General features: G+C 40.5%; 1 protein-coding gene across 2 annotated transcripts in view; it reads left to right on the forward strand.

The window, feature by feature from the left end:
• The window catches only part of CAMKMT (calmodulin-lysine N-methyltransferase), a 326,415-nt gene that overhangs the window by 300,864 nt on the left and 4,111 nt on the right, over positions 1-21,440 (forward strand). For both annotated transcript variants that reach the window (XM_016142219.2, XM_016142220.2), the window contains 3 exons: positions 2,088-2,162; positions 8,987-9,050; positions 19,130-19,261. In XM_016142219.2, the coding sequence (XP_015997705.1) occupies positions 2,088-2,162; positions 8,987-9,050; positions 19,130-19,261 (271 nt within the window). The remainder of the gene's footprint in view (positions 1-2,087; positions 2,163-8,986; positions 9,051-19,129; positions 19,262-21,440) is intronic.

Here is a 21,440-nt window from a genome sequence, read left to right on the forward strand (position 1 = left end):
GCAGCACTCTCCTATCTGGCGCTCTTTACTGGGACCTGTAACTGACTTGGTTTTCTCGGTTTCTCAGCTCCATCTCCTTAGCTCAGAGAGTCCACCAGGTTCTCCCTCAGTTCTCCTTCCCTGTGCTGTGGTCTGGAAACTCTCTCAAGGTAGTAACATGGTAAATAGTAAGGCTCACTTAATTTTCCCCCCTGTCCTTTGTTGCTAATTTTCAGCTTGTTTAAAATTATCATTGTGTAGTTTTGGGGGGTTGTTTCAGGCTCTAGGGGTCCTTGTTACTCTATCCTTGCCAAAAGCAGAAATCCTCAGAAAACATTTTAAGTGGCCTCCATATCTGGCTGAACAATACATTCTATTCAGAGAACAACTTAATATAGCAACCTCTATTTCTTGAGTGCCTTTTGTGTGCCAGGTACTATGCTAGGTACATTCATACACAGTTTATTTATATAATATATTTATTGAACAGCTGCTACGTGGCAGGGACTGCTCTTGGCAATGAATGTACATCATGGTACAAAACAGATTTAAAAAATCTCTGTTCCCGTGGTGCTTGTGTTCTACTAAAGAAAGAAAGAATTAACAAAATTAATAATTTACTTCTATAACACATTGAAGAGTAATAACTGTGTAGAAAAATGAAGAACAGATTAAGGGAGTTCAGGAGTACTGGAGTAGAAATGAATCATGGTCGTTTTAAGTAGAGTGGTCAGGGTAGGCTTTCTTGAGAAGGTAAGACATTTGAGCAGACTTGAAGAAGGTGAGGGAACGAGCCAAAAGGATATCTGGAGGAAGAGCATTCACACAGAGGAAGCAGCCCGTTTTAAAAACCTAAGGCGGAAGCATGCCTGGTGTATTCAAGAAATCATAAGGAGACCAGTGTTGCCAGAGCAAAGAGTTGAGTAATAGATGAGATCCGTGTGGTAACGGGATTGAATAGGGTCATTGAAAGACTTTGACTTTTACTCTGAGTAAAGAGAGGAGCCATTACAAGGTTGTAAGTAGAGAAGTCTTGTGATTTGGGGTGCGTTTTTAGAGGATAATTCTGGCTGCTCTTTTGAGCAGTGATTGTAGAGTGATGGGTGGAAGCAGGGAGAACAATGAGGAGACTATGCAATAATTCAGATGAGAGAAGATGGTAATTTTTCCAGGGTGGGAAGAGGAGCGGACATAGAGAAAAGTTGGATTTTGATGTAGGTAGAACTAACTGCATTTCCTATCTAATGTGGGTGTAACAGAAAAAGAAGAGCCAGGGATATGTAGTCAAGGTTTTTGGCCTGAGCAACTGAAAAGATGGAGTTAACAAGATGAGAAATACTGTGAACGAATGAAATGAATTCGAGGAAGTCAATTTTGAACATATGTTTGAGATGTCTGTTAGACATCCAGGTAGAAATATTAAAATAGGAATTTGGATATATGAATTTGGAGTTCACGGGAGAGTTCCAAGCTGATAGATCAAGTAAGATGAAGACTAAGAACTAACCTGAATCTAGCAATGTGGAGATCTTTGGTGAGTTTAAAACCTGATCCTCTTTTGGAGACTAAGTGTGAGGATAGGTGAATTTTAAAATGTGCCTGAAAACTGAGAACTACTATGTGAAAGTTGGCTTTTCTTCCATCTTGCCAAATTGTTTATTTTATCAATAAGAAATGCAACCGACATGCTAGGTGATATAGACATATACTAAGTTTCACCTCATTTCTTTTTATAAGTTGTATTCCAGTCAGATGGGGAATACTTTGATTTTAATATGTACTTCATTAACATTGAGTCTAGACTCGTTCTAACGATTTTGGTAAATATATTTTTTCCTGGTTTGTCTCCAAACAACCTACAAAAACTAGTAAACCAGCAAAAGCTTAACTGTTATATTTAAATAGAGAATTCTTTCTATTCTATATTCGAAGACTAAATAAAATATAGAACAGTTACATTCCTAGTTTTTATTATACCTTTTGAAATAACTTGTGTATACCTTTTAAATAATTTCAAGTGGCACAAAAAATAATGTTAATAGCTCAAAATCAAAAGTAAAAAAAAAAAAAACCCTAAGTATAATTTTAAAAATCTTTTTCTCCTCAAGCGTTTTACGATGGGATAATGAGACAGATGTCTCTCAACTGGAAGGACATTTTGACATGGTTATGTGTGCTGACTGGTAAGTACATAAAAATCATAAAACTCCTGTTAGAAAAAAATAGCTTTGCTGGAGTAATTGGGCTGTGCTGCTTTGCTGATGGCTCAGCAAAGTCAACAAATGAAGCACAAAGCCACCTTAACCTCAACAAATTAATATTCATCTCCATGTGACAGTTATAAGGTAGTCTTCTATCACACAGTAACTTCTACCACATTATTTCCCAAAGATTGATTTTGAGAAGCATTTCCATTTTCTGGAATTGCCTCTGTTTCATGCTTGACGTATCAGTAAATGGACGACTTAGGCAAATTGCAAATAATTATGGCTCGGAGAGGAATAGTCTGGAGAAAAAGGAGTTTATCAACACAAACAGCTCAATTAGCTTACTTCTTAGGAGAGATCTGACTATTGATATAAGAGAATATACATATGTGTGCACACATATATACTCTCCAGCAATAAACATATCTGTGGAATATCTTTAGGGAAATAACTTTTCTTAAAAATGTATGTTTGCTATCTAAATTTTCAATGTATTCAATTATGATATTTAATTATACATAAAACAAGAATTATAAAATTACATTTTATTGTTATGCAAATAATATTAAAATCTCTGCCAGATGCCTGCTTTTAAAAAATAATTTACATATTTGGTCTTCTCTTTTAGCCGAGTCTCCTTGTTGTTAATGAAAGTCTGATCTAAGTTACAGGATAAATATGTATCAAACCTTAATAATTATTTCGAGTAAGCTTATGTATTTTCTTCATGTATGTTAAATAATAATTATTTCAGCATATGAGAAACATTGACAACCCACAAATATTTTTCTTATTAAGAGTTAGATCTTATTTGTACTTTTTTCATGATTTTTTCATGACACTTTAGATTTGAAAACACAAGTTCAGATTCTGAAGAAGTTTTATTATATAGATAAACCCAATCATAAGATTGAGAACCTGGATAAGACTATCCCTATCAGAGAGCTGAATAAATGGAATGAAATTTTCAGCAAGTCTTTATTTTTATTATTATTAATTATTATTATTATTACTACTACTACTACTACTATTTCATATGATTTCCAATGGGTAACTTTTCTACCTAAGTCGATGAAATTAGATTTGTTTTCTGTTTTCTTCTGAAAAATACTTCTCAAAAAAATAAATATTTTGTTTAACTTAGGCTGAGATTTTCTACTTTTCCATGGCCCTTTTAGTCTCTTGGAACCCAATTTCAAAAAACCTGTTCCAAAAAGGGGGAAAACAGATTTCTGATTAATCATTGATATTGTGTCTCAATATTACATCCCTCATCTAATCAAAAATAAGGAACTAAAACTTCACCATATGATTTGAGCAAGTAATTTAGTAAATGCCTTTCCTCACCAAATATGAGAAAGGATCCTCCAGGTTTCATTGCACAGATGAAGATAATGCTGGCAGGATTAGATCAGATTAAGCATGAAAGTCAGATCAGAGAGCAGTGGAAAGTGGGAAGGAGGGCAGCGTCTTCCTGGAGGTTTAGACGAGGGTCGCACATGGATGGGCTCTGATTATGTGGGGAAAGTCAGGTCCGGCCAAGAGATTTAGAGTTAAATTTGTCCTTTGCACAAATATCAAAACAGCCTGGCTTTGTCATACTTTGTGTTATGGACATTCACACCATGTCATCCTATTTGTACCAGAGAGACAAGCAGAGGAAGTAAGATTTAAGCTCTTTTCTGATTAATGTTCTCAGTTAGGTTAAAAATAGCCACACAACATGTTTGAAAAATAGTCTTTTTTTCCTAGCCAACAACAAGGTCATGTACAACTGATATACATAATGCATCTTCAGTTAAGGCTTTCATTGCAAATATATAACATAATGCAGTACACACACACACACACACACACACATAACATACACACACATCCAGTGGCTATGTGAGAATTTATGAATTTAAATGAACTAAATATACCAAGTTTCATTTTATAAATGACTTTTCTATGCATGAATTAAGTTTTTTTTTTTCCTGGTGTTCAAAGTGCCAATATGTCAGCCTGTTTATAATTTCCCATTTGTAAATGTGGAACATTAAGCTACTCTCACTGAGATGCTGATATTATTTCCAAAAGAAATGCTTTGGTAATGGTCTCTCTTCATACTCACAGAGATGGGTAAGCTGCTTAGAAACTTACAAAGTACAGTGATGTTTATGATATGCATGTTGTGCACATAGCAGTGAAGCGCAGGGCTCCACGAGTTCTTTATGTCCCGTTGGTTTGGCGTTTCTCTCTAGAGTTTTGCCTGGATGCTGCATCGAGGGGCAGGCAGGCAGACTATGCTGCTTTTTTTTTTTTTTTTTTTTTTTTTAGACTGTCATAGAGGAGGAAATGAAAGCTCCCTTTAGACACTACCTCCAAGATGAAACCTGAAATACTCAGTGCCAAAAATAGGTGCCACACAAGTATATCACGCTAAGTTTCACATCATCCCTTAGTCATTGTCAGTCAACAAGGTCTAGATGAGGCCACAGGAATATGAAGCAAGAGTTGGAGTTCAAATATTAGGTACATGGATTAAAATCTTATTGAAGTATTTCCAGCAAGGGTGGCATTGTCTGATTCCCTGAATAGCTAACCAGTGGTACTGCTTGATCCCATTTACATGAAAACAAGCTCTATTCACAAACCTATTCCAAACCTACATTGTGGTTCAAGCAAAATGCACATGATTACAACAAGCGGTGATATGTTTATGTTCTTAAATCATTCATATATTCATATATTTACATTCAGACATTCATAAACCTGCGGGCAGTGGGGGAAATAACTCATTTCCCAGAAGAGACAGTCTCTTGGTTCACATCTAAATTATTAGCTCAACTAGATTATAAAATAAAAAGGCAAACCGAAAGCTAGTCATTATTTCACCATTCAGCTTTTTTGACAATGAAATGTGGTTTTGTGGTTCAATAATTCCTAAATAACTTGTAAAATGTCAACTTTGAAATAAACAGGAGGAAAAATTGAGGTACAGCCACACCTGCAAAAGGATGCTGTTGGCAAACATCAAAATATTAGAATATTTAACCACGGGTATATAAAAAAAAAAAACAAAACCTGCCTATTAAGTTCCTTGGTTGACTTGTTAAATGTTGAATTTAATGTAAGAGTTCCTTTCCACTGGAGTGTAGTCTAGCCCAGGCCTTGCTGAGTTTAGAATAGTGAGCGATTGTTAATTTTAAGCCTGCCTTTCCAGACTCCGGTTCAATCACAATAATCTAAGAGTCTGGAAGTAAGATTTTTCTTTCATCCAATGAACGCTTTCATTCAGCATTTGATGGCTTTCCAGTTTCTTGTAGCTCTGCAAAAATAAAACGATTCTGTACATTTGAATTCTCTAAAGGCGTGTAAAGCAAGCCCGAAATGCCACCCAGAGCCCGGCACATGGAGTTAGGTCTGCGGGACAGGCAGCACCACATCCGTGTGCCTGCAGCCTGAGAATCTGGAACGGAGCGGGGACTGTCCATCACCCCGCTCGCCCTCTCAGCATTTTTAATAACTATGTAGGGTGGGTTGTTTCTATTTTCTATATTCTTTACTCTCAATGATGAAAAAGTTTGGCATTTAAGGTGTTTTCGTGAAAAAAAATTTTTTTTTCTCAAAATAGGCTCTAGAATTTCTTTGTTTTCTTCCAGATGCTGTGATCATGGATAATTCTAAAGCGCACTCACAGACCTTTACACCTCATGAGATATTTAACACAAATGTAGTCAGCCCTTTCACCTCACCTGAGGAAACTCAGTCCCAAAGAAGACAGACAAAATGCCAAAAGATCTCGCACCCTAAGGGACAGAGCCAAGTGAGGTCAGAATATGGCATCAGTGGCAGCTCCACAACAGTCAGTGGATAACTACTGATAGAAGCCCTTCTTCCCCTGAAAGTTAATCTGAAATAGTGAATTTAACTTAGCATATTTCACCTTGACAATTACACAGAGGTCTCCCTTTTTGTGGAAAGTGACAGAGAAATGCCTCCTTGTTCTTTGCACTAATTAATTTCCCTTTGAGAGGAGTTGTAAATGCTCTGTGCTCAACATAAAACTCTGATTCTAAGGGAGATAATGAAAATGGCCCTGCCCCTTTCCTTTGTCATAAATCTATGATTTGTATCAGTGGAACAAAGCAAGTGTTGGTTCCGCAAGTGAATTATATAGAGGGGTGTGTGTGTGTGTGTGTGTATTGTGTGTGTGTGTGTGTGTGTATGTGTTAATGGCCAAAGCAAACTGACTGTCAATGTATTTTGATCAGTAACTGGAGAGCTGAAATGATATCTCCATCCCAATCACTGACCCACTCGGCCTTTTTTAATAGATCTACTTAAGCTACTGCTGTTCTCTGAGCCCATTAGGACTTATTTAAGGGGTGAATTTTCAGGAGATTATATATCACTCCCACTAAAGCACATTAAAATTGCTCATATGACGTATCCTACAAAGCATTATAAATTCTGCATCAGAACTAAGGAGAAAGGTGAGCTTTCTTGGGATAAAGACCTATTAAAGAACTACAACAATTACTTTTGGGACATTTGATTTGGGGTGATGGAGTAGACAACATTATCTTTCAGATAACTGTGTTTAGAACGCATACTGCATATTCAGCTGCATTTTCTGTAAACTGTGATGTTAATATCTGTGTCACCATTAGCAACATTAAGTAGAAATAGTGCTTTGTAAGGTTATGTTTTAAACTATGCTTTTAAGATGCTGTTTATCCTAACAATCTTACCAGCTCTTAGAATGCACAGATAAACTGAGCATGGTCCTTTGCTTAATGCTATGTATCCCAACCAGCCAGGTCTCCTATAGGCCTGAGTAATGACAGAGATATTTTCCCACAATGATCATCTTCTTAAGAAACGAAACCAGAATGCTGAATTATTAAAGCTTAAGATATTATTGTCTCACTAAAGAATAAGGTATATAGTCCTGAAGAGAAAAAATTTTTAAATGCTTTGATACCATTTGATCTCTTTCTTATTAACCCTTAATGGTTATTAATCACTGATTAATATGACTTAAAGGAAAATTTTAGAGCACTTAAATTAAACACATTCTGTGTTCTAAGATTTAAGAGCTTTTTTTGTGGAATGGTAAGAAAATTTTCCCATGGGTAATAATCAGGTTATCTTGATCGAGGGATGGAATGGGATAAGGTTCCCATTCTAAATACGATTCCTGGCTCGTCTTTAGAGTATCCTTTTCCCATTGCTCAAAGCATCGTTTTATAGAAGAACCTTATACTAATCACATGGTGAAAACCAAGCACTGACTTCTTGGAAACTTCTTGTAAATTGCTCTCTCCCCTCCTCCCTCTCAAAGGAGAGAACTGGAAGAAAATCTAGTCTGGTGCAACATTCTGCCTAAATGTTGATTTCTTCCGTAACAGTACCAGTAAAGGAGGGTGTAGAGCCTGTTTTAGGGTCCTTGAAACTAACCCCTATACAAGCTCCTCAACTTCAAAGACTGTCAGTTATGCAGTCAACAAATATTTACTTGAGTCCCTTCTGTGTTTGTATGCTGGGCCAGAACTAGTGATGGGTAAATGAATACAGACCGGAAGCTCTTTGAGGGTTGGAACTTTGCCATATTCATAGTTTATTTCTAATGCCTAAAACAGCCTCTAGTATGAAGTAGGTGATCAACAAATATTTGTCCACTAACATATATTGTTAATTTGATTCCTACCGCAGCCACATAAGTGGGCCTTTATTGATAAAGAAACAGAATTCTCATGTGAAGTGACTTGTCCAAGGTGACATAGAAAGGTCAGAGCCAGAGTTCTATTAAACAACGAACTACGCTCCCTGCTTGCCTGAAGTGTGGCTCCACACAATAGCCCTCCTACTGACAGCTGATACTTACCCGCAGCTCTGAGAAGGATGAGGGAGGGCCTTAGAATGGGAAGTACTTACTCATGCCACGTGAAGAGCAGGGAGACCAGATCAGAGGGGCCTGCACCAAACTGCAGCATTAGGATGGGAGTGGGGGGCCTTGCTGAGCCCCTCATGAAATGGCCGATGCACAAGTTTGCCCAATGTTCTAACCCGTGAGTCCCAGATAAGGACACTCTGTCCCAAGCTTCCAAGATAAGGCCTGGTGAAGACAGGGTCAGACTGACCCAGCCAAAGGGGTAACAGAACAACAACAGAAATTCTCAGAAGGCCAGAGGATAAAAAAGAAAGTGAACTGGAAAGAATTCAACATGGAAATCAAGGGCAGGGGAGGGGAATCCAGAATTGCCATGGTCCCTGTGACACATTGCCTAAACCTTACCTTTGTTTTTGGAGCCATTTAGTTCTAGTCTCCGGTCGACTCTTACCTCCGTGCTGCCCCTAGTCACTAAAGACCATCACCACTTGAGACCTGCTCTGTGGTTTGGATGTCGTAGGGCTAGTGGTTTGTTTTCAGAGGGTAGCCTCATAGCACCCTCGGTGGGCAGAGGGCCCAGGCCTACAGAGGCTAAGCTCCAATGACAGGAAGCTGGGAGAGCTTCGTCTCAGCAGGACGGTCCCCCCAAACAGCGGCTTAAAAGTTGTTCCTTTCACATTAACACGTGGCCCAGTCTCGCGTGAATACTGGCCTGTTGCATGTTGATGGCTTGGCTTTGGTTGGATACCACTGACTGCAACATCTTTTTTATTTTTCCAGCAAGACACTTGAATCGAAGGAAACACTTTCTCTTGTCTAGTGTTGAGTGAACATGTGTCATTAGCCCTGTGCTTATCTCCATTAGTATCATTAGACTTGAAAACCCAGTTTAATCTGGATTCTGCTCTCTTCTCAATGTCAGCCTGTTTCTGGACCAGTACAGAGCCAGCCTTGTTGATGCAATAAAGAGATTACTCCAGCCCAGGGTAAGTATGTTTCTATTTTCTCCTGAACACTGGCTTCAGAATAATTAGTCTGTGCACAAAGATGGAGAGAGTAATGGAATGGCAGGATTAATGTCATGTAATACTTTAATACTTATTATGTCCAACTTCAATTGGGTCTTCTGATCTATCAGATTCTTTCCTAATCATAACTAGGAAACTTCTTACCCTTGGCCTTCTGATAAAGAACACAGTGGGTGGGAAAATAAATGAAACCGCTTCAAAGATAGTGTGAGATTATTTTTATCAAAGAATTTCTTGAGTCTTTTCCTTTGATAACAATATCTTCATATTAAAGTAGATATTGAAAGTTTTCTGTTGACTTCTGTCATTTTAAATCCCTTCAGTAGTAACCTTTGTCATTGGGTATTTATTTATTACAAAAGAATATTTTTTCTTTCTATTTCTGTTTATATTAAAGAAAAAGGACTTCAGATGAATCTGTATATTAAAAGTTCTTTGCTTTAAAAGGAAGCCATTATTTACATATTATAAACATTAGGTCACAATGAAGCCAAGCATGGCATAAAATATTGTGCACATTTTTACATTTATATATCCATTTATGCCTGTGAGTAAATTACAGAGTTTGTATCCACTCTTATTTTGTTGGGCTGTTATACTAAGCCAGGAGGTCCTGCAACCTAAACGGAGAGTTAATATACGTCTATTTAAAGTAAGAAAACGAGTTTAAAGCTCATGCATTTAAAAAAAAAAAAATCTTATAAGTACGTAAGACTCTTGCTGTGCCATAGGAATTTAAAATAGGTTAACAATGTTAATGCAATCTGAGACAGGAACTCACATTTATTTGAGAAAGAACTGCAATGTGTGTGTGTGTGTGTGTGTGTGTGTGTGTGTGTGTAAAATATTTTCTAAAGTTTTGTTTCTAAAGACTTTTTAAAAGGAAGGTTTGCTGTAGTCTTCTGACCTCAGTGAGACTTACAGACTAATACCTCTCCATCTTTCTTTTATATCTTTTTCACATTGAAGGCTCCCAGAGCAATTTGATAATCATCCTTTGCTTTTTATTTTGTTACACTGTTGCTTTTTATTTTGTTATCTCTGAATAGCTCAGAAACTTTAAATAAGCCTCTCAGAGGAGTAACCACAGCTTTGTAAGTGGTAGTCAATTCAATTAAATTGGCCTTCTCAGTTCCCTCTGTGAGGTGGGCAGTAGGTCTTGAGGCAAGGAAGAGGCATGCTATAAGCTATTGATGGCTACGGCCATCAATATGGCCGGGTGAGCATATGGTTGGGTGAGCAGCCCAAGTTGAGGGTAGAATAAGGACTCTTGGGCTTCTTCATCCCCACTGCGAGGCTTGGGTGATTCTTGTGAGCATTTGCAAGATCAGGATTTTCGGAGAGGGTACTGAGATTCTTGGATGTAAAGGCCTCTATGAAAATGCATCGAATATAAATACTGTGCTTTCAAGGACGCATGGATCTCACACTGAACAAACAGAGCTTCATTCATCACCACCTATTTGTGTGAAATACCCCATTGTGTAGCAGATTTGCATGATTTACCCGGGATCTATATAGTAAGTCATCCTCATGATTTATAATATAAAACTGCCCAAACTTTGAATAGACCTAAATGCAAATTGGACCGGAATCTCTAGAAGCTCTGTCATACCCTCTGTTAAATTCTGAACCAGACTCCCTGTTGCCTGAAGTGTAGTTCCACACAGCAGTCCCTTCTGAGCAAAGACAGCAGCCCTCCTACTGACAGCTGACACTCACCCTAAGCTCTGAGAAGAGGTGTACTCACGCATGCCACACGAGGAGTGCGGAGGCCATATCAGAGGGGCCTGCACCAAACTGCAGCATTAGAAATGGCAGTGGAGGGCCTTGCTGAGCCCCTCATGAGATGGCTGATACACAAGGTGTTCTAGCCCAAGGTGTAAGAGGCTCACTGTAAGGGAGGAAATCCAAGTGGTGGATGGCACAAGGACATACCAAATTACCACCCAGGAATCTCATCCCCATCAGGAGGACTGGGGAGGCAGAACGCTTGAATTCCCTGGGCCTCCACCCAGGTAGACCCCAGAAGGGTCATATGGACTTGGCAATGACCAGCAGCTCCGCCTCCTGTGCGAGTGGACTGGAAGGGTTCCCGGAGCCTGTGGGTAACCAGAGAAAAACTGAATTCTTCTTAGCTCTCAGGGCTGGCTGTTCTGCTTCCAAAGGACCTCCCCCTGCTAAATGTATATGTTGTGGAAGTCACAGTCCAAGACTAAGATAATAATAAAGATTTTATTTCATTACAATTAGAGCTGCTTTTAATGTTTTCTTGAGCCCAGAAAACTCCGTGGTTTTGTGGCCAAGAGGCTAAAGGTGTCATCGGGGCCCACAGAAAAACAACTTGGGCTGCACCAGTGGATCCTGAGTTCCTGGCAATTTAAGGCTCAGCAAATTCACTGGGAGATACAGGTTCTCAAAGTGCTCAGCAAAAACTGCACTTGAGCCAAAAGCTTCAAATTCTTAGGAAGGCCCCAGTGGGTGGAGTCAGAAATATCTGCGTATAAAACCCAGTCTGTTCTTCCTATCTAACCATTTGCTGGACTCATCTCTTGAAGCCAATTTCCCACCTGTAAAATGGGGACTGAACAAGCCAATGCACTGGAAAGCTCTGGCACCTGATTGGCTCTGAACATGCGTTAGCTCTTTGTTACCTTGAAGAACGAGAGAGACTTTTTGGCTGTGGTGAGTACAGAATATAAGGAGCTCTTTCCAAGTATTTTCCTCGAAGAAACGCTGGTGGGAGGGGATGAAACCATTTTCTTGACCTGGATTTTGACAACTTCTGCACGTAACTGGGAACACACAGCGTCCCCCTGCACCCACGTCCTGCATACCTGCCATAGGCCCTGCACTGGTCCCAGGAGGGTTGTCTACCTGGACGAAGATGGTACTTTTTCCTCTAGACAGCTTGCATTGCATGAAGGGAGAGAGGTCACTATTAGATCGCCAAAATGAAATAATTGAAACACGAAAGTTCAAGTATGAAGCTGTAGGAAAAAATGAATTCTGTCATTGGCGGGAGTGTGGTTCTTTGATTTCTAGCTAGGGCAAACCAGCTGTCAGAGTCAGAGTTCCAGAAGCAAAGAAAGTAGAAGGATGAGAAGAGGTTCTCTGCTTTTCAGTTTTTCTAATGGGGTCATGAAAGGGGGACAGACCCTGGAGAGAGCTTAGCCAAGTGGGTGGGCTCCTGGCGATCTCGAATCCCAAGGCTGAGCTTCGATTCTCCACCAAATGGGCGCCCATGGTTAGAAAGTCATTCTAGGAAGCCCTAAATTTTAGGAAGAAATGTTTGTCACCTGATCCAAGTGGAAACTTTCTTCAAATTGCTGGTTGAGACAATCTGTAAAACACTTGACTCCTGCCCAAATACTACAAGGGACTCTCTAGTAGCCTTAAAAATGAAAAGAATAGATATTCGAAAGAAACAAAATCAGCAAATTTTACTCATTCCAAGAAGCAACCTTCCCCCCATCCCCTTTTACCTTTTTGCCTCCACTAAGTGGCTCCTTGTTGCTAATGATTAATAGGTGACCCCCTGTCACTGTGTTCTTTAAAGACCACCACCAGTGCCTGATATCAGAGGACCCAAATGTAATTTAAAATAGCCGCAGCAGCCTGCAAGTTGAACTTTAGTCTGGAACTGACAACCAACAAATGGTATCTACTAATACTCCTCCGAAATGGCTTTGGGTGCAGGGAGGGGAGCCAAGCCTGCCGGACAGTGCGAGTTTACTCGGGGCCACGAGGAGATGGACGGGGAGGCAATATCGACAGCTCTCCAGCTTGTTATCACTGCTGACCAATTGTCAAGAATTCAAAAATATCACTGTGGAGTTCACGTAAGCTTCTTCAGAAACTGGCCCTAACTGACCGCCACATCCCCGGAGTCCTACCTGGACGCAAGGAGCGCTGAAAATGTGAGCCGTGAACTCTCATGCTAAAAGAGCAATTTCTTTTTAGTGACAAATTTCCTCATCTTTTTCTTTCTTCTTTTTTTTTAATCTGACATCTCTGTACACACCTGTGCAAACCTCTGTTTTTGCTTGTCTCAGGGAAATTGCCGTGCGAGTGTGGGCTCAGTGCAGTGAACTGAGGTGGTGCTGCAGGACCCTTGGTTTCTGGCTGCTGGTTGGGTCAGAGGCCCAGCAGACCTTCCCCTGTCCTTGGTGAGAAGCTGCGTTCAGCAAGGCCTGCTCTCCCAGTTGCAGGAACAGAGCGTCCCCAGATGGTTTTAAGACCCTCAGAGCAGGGACCTGGCTCAGGAAGTTCTTTTCTGAAATCCACCTGCACGCTTATTCAGCATGCGCGGTGCTGAGTCTTCACCCCCGAGGAGTTTGTCATCCCTTGTGGAGATATAACACACACACAAGTAGAACTACGGTGGACAGTACAAAATGGCTTATAACAGCCCAGCACTTGATCATATGTAGCCTGGTGTTATTTTTATTCTGTGAATCTTTCTAATTTACATCTTTTATAGAATATGAGATACCCAAGGGTTTGGACTCTTGTCTTGATTCAGCAGACATTTGTTGAGCACCTACTCTCTGCCCGGCACTGTGCTGGGAAATGTGGGGTTAGGGGTATAAATATGAATAATGAGTACTGCGAGAATCTCGGGACAGTCGATGCATGAGGTACCAGGAATTACAGTGCAGTAGGGTGGCTACTAGGCAGAGGTACAGTGCACAGTGATTAACTGCCTGAGGAAGATTTCTCTGGAGGCAGTGGTACCTGACTTTGGTCTTGAAGAGCCAGAAGAGCATTCATTGTAAGCCTCAGAGGAAGTGACTAGAAGACAACATCCCAGACAGAGGGAACAGTGCTCACAGGTGTAGAGTTTGAAAAGCATGTCATGTTTGGGTGTTAACAGGATGTTTTCTCGGAGTGTCAGTGTGGTTTGGGGGTTGAGGTGGGGAGGGGCAGGAGATAAGGTTAAAGAGTTAATTTGACGTGCCATTACATGAAAGGCTAAGAACACTATGATGAAAAGACTGGGCTTTATTATATGAGTAATAGAGAACCATTGAAAGTTTTTGAGCAGTGGCAAGGTCTAGAGGTCTAGTGGATTCTAGAAAGATCTCTCTGGCCACAGCATGAAGGCTGGCGTGGAGTAAGAGATTTTGAAAGCGTCAGGTTTCCTCGGGGTTCAGTTTAGCCCAATAAGTTCAGTTAGGAGGGAGAGAAGACCTGAAGATTGAGAAGAGGGAACTGAATGGCTGGCTATTCACTGACAGATTCATTCAGCGAACATTTATCGAGTGCCTTTCAGGTACCTGAGGACACAGTAAGGTATGATGCAATTCTGCCCTGAAGGAGCACACAGTTCAGTGAGAGGCAAGCGAATGAGCAGTCACCTGGTGGTGTGTTAGGATGCGGCAGAGGTTTGGGTAGCCCGCGGAAACAGGGAGTGAAGTGGCCAGCTGCGGCAGGAGGCGCTGTGCGGGAGCCACAGGAGCTCAGCAAAGGCGTCACAGGGGCAGGGTGTCTAATCTGGGTGTCGAAGGATGAGTAAGAGTTTACAAGGCAGACAAAGAACCGGAGGTTAAGAGAAGCATTCCGCCTGAAGGGAATGTTTGCAGGGCCGAAGACTGTGATATGTTAGGCCTGATTAGAGCCTAAGATGAGTACGAGGGAGGGGCAGAGAAAAGGCTGCAGAGATGGGCATGGGTCAGGTCATGCCAGGCTTTGCCTGCCATCCCAAAAAGGTGGGACCCATGTTAGTGGTTTTCAAACCTTGTATAAATGGCAGAACCCTATGGTTAAAGTATTTTTAACCAGCACACCGATTATAAAACAGAAAAGTGAAGTATCTTCAGTTAAACTGGATGTGAGAAGCTTAGCACTTCCTTTCTCTTGGTCTCTCTTTTACCCCTCCAAGTCACCCTTGAAGCAACTCAAACTCGGTTTGAAAACCACAGGCAGCAGATGATAGTGATGTGGATAGGGAGATGTGGCGTTGGAGGGTTTTAAAAAGCAATGCCGTGATCCCCAGGTTTCTACATTCATTTTGAAGGTGAGGGGTGAGGAAGTGCTCAGTACCTTGTGTGTCTGAGTGTGTGTGTGTGTGTGTGTGTGGTGTGTGTGTGAGAGAGAGAGAGAGAGAATGAGAGAATGAGAGAATGAGAATGAATGAGTCGTACCCTGATAAGGGTAGGGGTTTGGGGCCAAGGATACTGAGTTTTATTTTAGACAGAATGGGTTAAAGGTACTTTCAGAACATCCCCATGGAATGATCTAGTAGTGAAAATATGGGTGTGAGCCCTGGGAAGTGGTGAATGCTGCATTTAAACACTCTGAAGTTTTGATGTATAAGTGATAAAGTTGCGTACAATTGCCTAGAACTGTACAGGGCATGAGCAAAATGTAGGCAGAGCTCTGGGGCCCACTGACAGTTAAGGGCAGGTGGGAGAAGAGAAGCCAAGGAAGGGGGCTGAGAGAGATGTAGGGGAGGAAGCGGGAGGAAGCACGTGTAGGCAGCCTCTCCAAAACCGGGTAACGAAATGGTTAGAAAATAAACATAAGCTTAAACATGTAATTGGTATTTAATAGTTGGTTGCCTGGAAATGAAAAAGGAATAAAGGCATTTCGTTGGCATAACATATTCCTTTTAAAATAAATCTGAAGCATACTTATTTTTTCCAGAAATACACACCCTTTAATATGTGCATATGGATTAGTCTAGCAAAATAACAACAACTGCTCACGATGTAAACAACATCATTGTTGTTTTGTGGAACGACTCTTCTCTCCAGAGATAAATGAGTTCTCTAAAATTTCTGCTCATCAGTCAAATTTTACATTCAATTGAGTGTTCATTCTGAGTTTAACATGATTCTGTGACTGTGAATGCTTAAAAAGTTATGCTTTGGTAAATCAAAAATAATTTTTCTAAAGCAGTTGGATAATTTTAAATCTATATTTTTTTCCTTGTTTTGATTTTTGTAGCCTAATTTCTAAGGCACAGTCCTCTGATTGTACAAGACAAAAGTGTCCTGCTCCACTGGGGACATGGGGGTGAGGGGCCTCTAAAACCATTCAATATGAGGTGGATACAGACACTCAATGGGGCTCGGTGGATGCTTATCAAATGAATGGGTGAAGTACTATTGTCCCTCCTAAATATTAATCCACATCTCAAAGGTCTCTGTGAGAAGAAATGAAAAAGAAAGTATTTAAAACTCATAACTGAGTAATTAGAGACTAAAGAGTTTGCTCTTCCTCTTTCTTGTGGGTACAGTATTGTACACAGAATGCTGCCCTCTGAAATCTCATCATAGTCACTGACTCTGTAAAAGCTTCTTGGAGAAAATCTTGTCTAAAGAATAAGCAATAGAACGTGGACTTCAAATTCCCAAAGACTTGTGTTTCTCAAATTATTCAACATTTGGATTTAGTTTATTCTCTCAACAAATATCGATTGTCTACTATATGCTCAGCTCTTAGAAACTGCAGTGAATAAAATATTAGAAGATCTGTTGTCACAGAGCATACATTCCAGACAGAGGAGTTGGACAATAACAGACAAGAATGTAATGTATGTCAGTGGCGTTGGGCACTTGGAACAAAAATAAAGCAGGGAGAGGAGGGTGAAAGTGATGGGGAAGGGCCTACTGTTCGAGATTGGGTGGTTAGGGAAGGACAGGTAAACTGAGACCTAAAGGAGGAAAGAGAGCACTGCCATATGCTTAGTTGCAATCCCCTAACAACTCACCCCAACCAACAAGGGGGCGCGGGGTATGGAGCATGTACTTTTTAGATGCAAGCATCAGCCCAACCAAGAACCCTGTCGCCCTGTAAACATTATGATGAATAGCTTAGATAATAGTTGTTAAAAATCAGCTCTTCCATTGTAACTGTAAGAAAATTTTTGCAGGTGAATTTAAAATAAATCAACTTCCATTATTCAAAAATCCAGAATGGCAGCCAGCTCTTAGAAGGGGAACCAGCTCTTAGAAATGACTAAATGACCTAGTATTCCTTTTTTTTTTTTTTAATGGAGACTTTTGCTCCCCTGCTGAGACCATGTATTATATCTAGTTTCACATCAAAATGGATTTTTGCTGCTAAGTTTGAAAACCGCCTGAAAATAGCAATTAATATTGGAAAAACTGACAGAACCTTAAGTGTAGAGGCATGATTGGTGCTGCTGTAATTACGTGCCTGAGTGTGTACATGGCTATGTAAACACAGTTTGAAAACACACTTGATATCCGGGACGGTGTATCTATGTATTTTCTTGCAGGTAAGTGAGGGAAAGAGAATGAGAGGGAGAGAGAATTGATGGAAATCTTATAGCACTGTTAGGTGGTATAAACGTTTTTAGTCTCACATCTACTTAACCTTGTTTTTCAAATTATTTTTTATATTTCCCACCTCATTCGATTCTTATGACTTGCTGGGTTGGTGGGCAGGGGGAAGGCAGGGCCAGCTTTGTTCTTCGCATTTGATAGATGAGAGAATGCGGTGTATACGTTAGGATGACTTGAATTTCCTACCTGCAGAATGAGATTAGACTAACATCATAGCTCAACAACTCTATGACTCTTTCTGATTTTACCGAAGTGACACAGCTGTTTAATGGTGACGACTCCCTTTAAGTCCAAAACCCTTTCTGCCGCACAGTTCTTTCTTCCTTGTATTCTTCGGCCCCTTCACTGCATGTTTATTTATCTGTAAAATGTAATGTTTCCTATACAAAGTTGTTGGGGAAATTGTTGAAGGAATCAAAGGAAAGATTGAAGCACCTGGCACAGTGGCCACTATTATTATTATTGTCATCACTGGTCCTAATAAGGAGGCAATGTAGTATAGAGGAAAGAGCATGGGCTTTGGAGTCGGGTAAGTGTCCAGTCGTTTACCAGGTGGGTCATCTTGGCCAGTTATTCGACCTTTCTGAGCATTCTATAAATGGAGCCTGTGATCCCTATGTTGTTGGTGGTTCGAAGTCTAAAGGAGACAACGCACAGAGAGCACCTCTCCCATTGCTCAATCAATAGTTGGCAGATGTGAATAATAAACCACCTTTTATAAGAGACTGGGTGATATTTTAATGATTCCCTCAAAACTGGAAGTGCCATTTCATCAAGGTGAAATGTAACCTTGAAATTAACAGAGGCATACAGTCATCTTTTAAACAAATAGAAAAGAAGATTCTGAAGTTTAGCCATTCTGTGCACATCTAAAAGTGTAAGGAAAAACCCACATGGACCCAGCAGTTAGCAAATGGTCTGTGTGGAATTTCATGTCAGATGGTCTTCTGAAAAACCTGTATGCGTTTTATTCAAGTCCTTTCATTCTTGCCACTGCAACATTATAAGGTTGTGCAGTTTACTTAGGGAAAAGCCTGTTTACCCTCGTTATCTCACTTTCTTTGAAAAGCAGTCATTGGAGGACTGTGAGGAGTTGCTTTGCTATAATGATGACCATTTCGAAGGATTCAGTGAAGTTGGAAACCAAGATCCTGGAAGCCTTGGCCCTGACAGTGGTCACGAAAAAGGCCAGGAGCAGGGCTGAAATGTGAAAATTCTCCGTAGGGCTTGTGGTCACTTGTCTCTCTGGAGTATTTCTTGGTACTGAATGTTCAGGGTACAATGAACTAACATTTCTAGGCATCTGTTGCCACCTTCTCTGGAGCTGTGTGGCGGCTGTGTTGCTAGCTGCTAAGGAGTCGCTTGGTGGGTGGCACTGCCCTGGACCAATTACTCTAAAATCTAGTTGTTAGTTGAAACCACTGGACCCAAAAGAGGTATGTATTATGCAGAACACCAACTTTGAATTACCATTTGTTTATTACATGCATTGTCTGAAAAGCATCTGTCCATTTGAATATGAAATACATATTTTTTTTTTCTTATTCGATGTATCTCTGTCCTTGAAATTATTCTCACTGTGAATGCCCATCTTGTGTAAATGTTTCAAAAACAATTGAGTTTTCTACCTGAGAGCAGTATGGTAAATCTTTGACCAGTGTCTGTTGTGTTTGGTTGCCTTCCAGGTTTAAAATGTGTAAATTTCCTCTTTTAACATTCTAGGGGAAAGCAACGGTATTTGCCCCACGCCGAGGGAATACTTTAAACCAGTTCTGCAATCTAGCTGAAAAAGCTGGTTTTTCTATCCAAAGACATGAAAATTATGATGAACACATTTCAAACTTCCACTCCAAGGTTAGTTTTCTGCTTGTGTTAGATAACACTTTAATCCGCATTGCATTTTGAAGAGATCATGGTCTTTTTGGCAGGTAACCTAAATATTTGATTAAAGTACTTCTTAGGTGTGCTGCTTCTGAGCAGCTATTTGTATCTGATTATTTTGTGTGGTAAAGCCATCTTTTATCTTTGCATGTCTAGAAGGATTTTACAGAAACCATTCCTGTTTACTCCTTTCTCTGAAACAAAGTAATCTTTTCATTTATAATAGACTAATTTGTAGGATGCAGGGGAGGTGGCATAGAATGAATGATAAACAAGCATTTATATTTTAATGAAAAACCTTCGGCTTTTAAGTAGGTTAAATGCTTAGCTGCACTGGAATAAATAGAAGGTGAATATCTAATTGTATCACGTTGGACTGTAAATCTTTATCTCTGCTTGCTTTATGGCTGGGTCAGTTGGCAGTTTGAGACTGTTAAATCTCATACAGAATTTCACAGTTGTGGGGTTATATGTCAGAGCGAAGAGCTACAAGATTTAGGTCAAAAGCACTTATCTGAGAGTGATTTCTAAGCTTGCTTACATAAAGCAATGTTATCAGCCTTTTAATTATTTATAGGTATATGGCAATATAGGACACTGAGAGGCAGGCATTCCACCAAAAACTTTTTAGGACTCTCACGTTTGCTAATCCATGTCACAGCTACTGGCATAACATGTGGGGCTTATACAATTCTGTGCGTTACAAAAATCTCCCTTCTCTGAACTAGTCTGACCTTGGCAAGAGACTTTGACTTGTCATGCTTTTGCAAGATGTGACTGCAGTAAAGTAACGGCCTGACTTTAATTTTCTCCTGGAAAAATACGAATAGCATTCTTTATTGCCCAGGACTATTGTATAATGTCGAAGTGTACCGACTTTTGAAAAATTATATGCAGTGTGGGTCTGATCTTCCCAGCAAGAGAAAGGAAACCTTCACATTCTGGAAATGGGCTTGCTTCCTTGGGTCGCTAGGGCTCCATTTAGCCCCTGGACAAGAAATGATGCTTTGTGAACTGAAGGGGTTAAATCACTTTCCCTCACTGGTGGAACTGGGCCATTTGCTAACAATCAAAATAAAAACAGAATGGCATGTTATTCAAATCTTACCTGACTCTCTAAAATGATGTTTCCCTTTTTCGACCCATCCCCCCAGCGAAAGGAATGGCTCTGGGGGCTTTACCTGGTGGGAGAAGGGTCTCTCCTGGCCCCCTGAGCTCCTCTTGTATCCAAGGGAATAAAATCAGCCTTCTCTCCAGGGCCAGGCTGGAACTACAGGGATCAGCTGGTGGCTGCTTCAATGTCATGTCATTCACTTTCCCCACAAAACAGCAAATGCTTTTAGTTTCTCAGTCACAGCTCAGGAGAGCAAAGGCGTGGGTTCCTCCGGCAGCAGAGATGTTCAGCATTGGGCTTGACACCCTCTGTCTCCTCCCTGTAGAATCCGAAGTGTGTTGGAACACGGAAGGCATTGGAAGGGGTCCTTGGTGGCCGCCTTTCCTTTGTCTAGAGCTTTAGATTGTCGGCAGCTAGTGGACAGCAACCTCCCCTTTTTAGTTCCAACCTTGTGCACTACCCTGTTAAGAATGACACTTTCCATAAATCACTAAATGTGCCACTTACATTTTAACTGATATATTTCTATTTATACCCAGAGTTAGCACTCCATAAATAACTACGGACTGATTGATTGATCCCACAAAAATAAATTTCCACGAATAAGTGGCTTTAGTTTTTATTTCTTCATAATAAATTTGTTTAAAAGTTAAATTCACCCCCACCCCTTGCAGACATTGGACCAAAAAAAAAAAAAAAAAAAACAGTTCCCCTGCCCTTTTGGTGGTTGTGAGGAGTGAAAGTTTCATTATGTTTTCAGGAAGTAAACCCTAGGGGAATATCTGCAGAATTGGGGTGCTCTAGATAAATGCTATAAATATGCACCTATGATGTTTATTTTTAATGACGAGAGCAATTGCATCTGATTTGGTGTTATGCTTCCGGCAAAAGAATGCCTCTTGCCCCTCCTGTACCTGAAGCTAGAATGCCCGATGTTCCTGCGCAGCAGCGGCGTACCCCCATGACCCAACTTCGGCTCGCGCGCGAAGGTCTCCTTTGCAGGAGGAAGATGCCCGGACAGGATCGCACCCACAGGCC

The sequence above is a fragment of the Rousettus aegyptiacus genome, unplaced genomic scaffold (genome assembly GCF_014176215.1).
Source record: "Rousettus aegyptiacus isolate mRouAeg1 unplaced genomic scaffold, mRouAeg1.p scaffold_m13_p_7, whole genome shotgun sequence".
Classification (NCBI taxonomy): domain Eukaryota; kingdom Metazoa; phylum Chordata; class Mammalia; order Chiroptera; family Pteropodidae; genus Rousettus; species Rousettus aegyptiacus.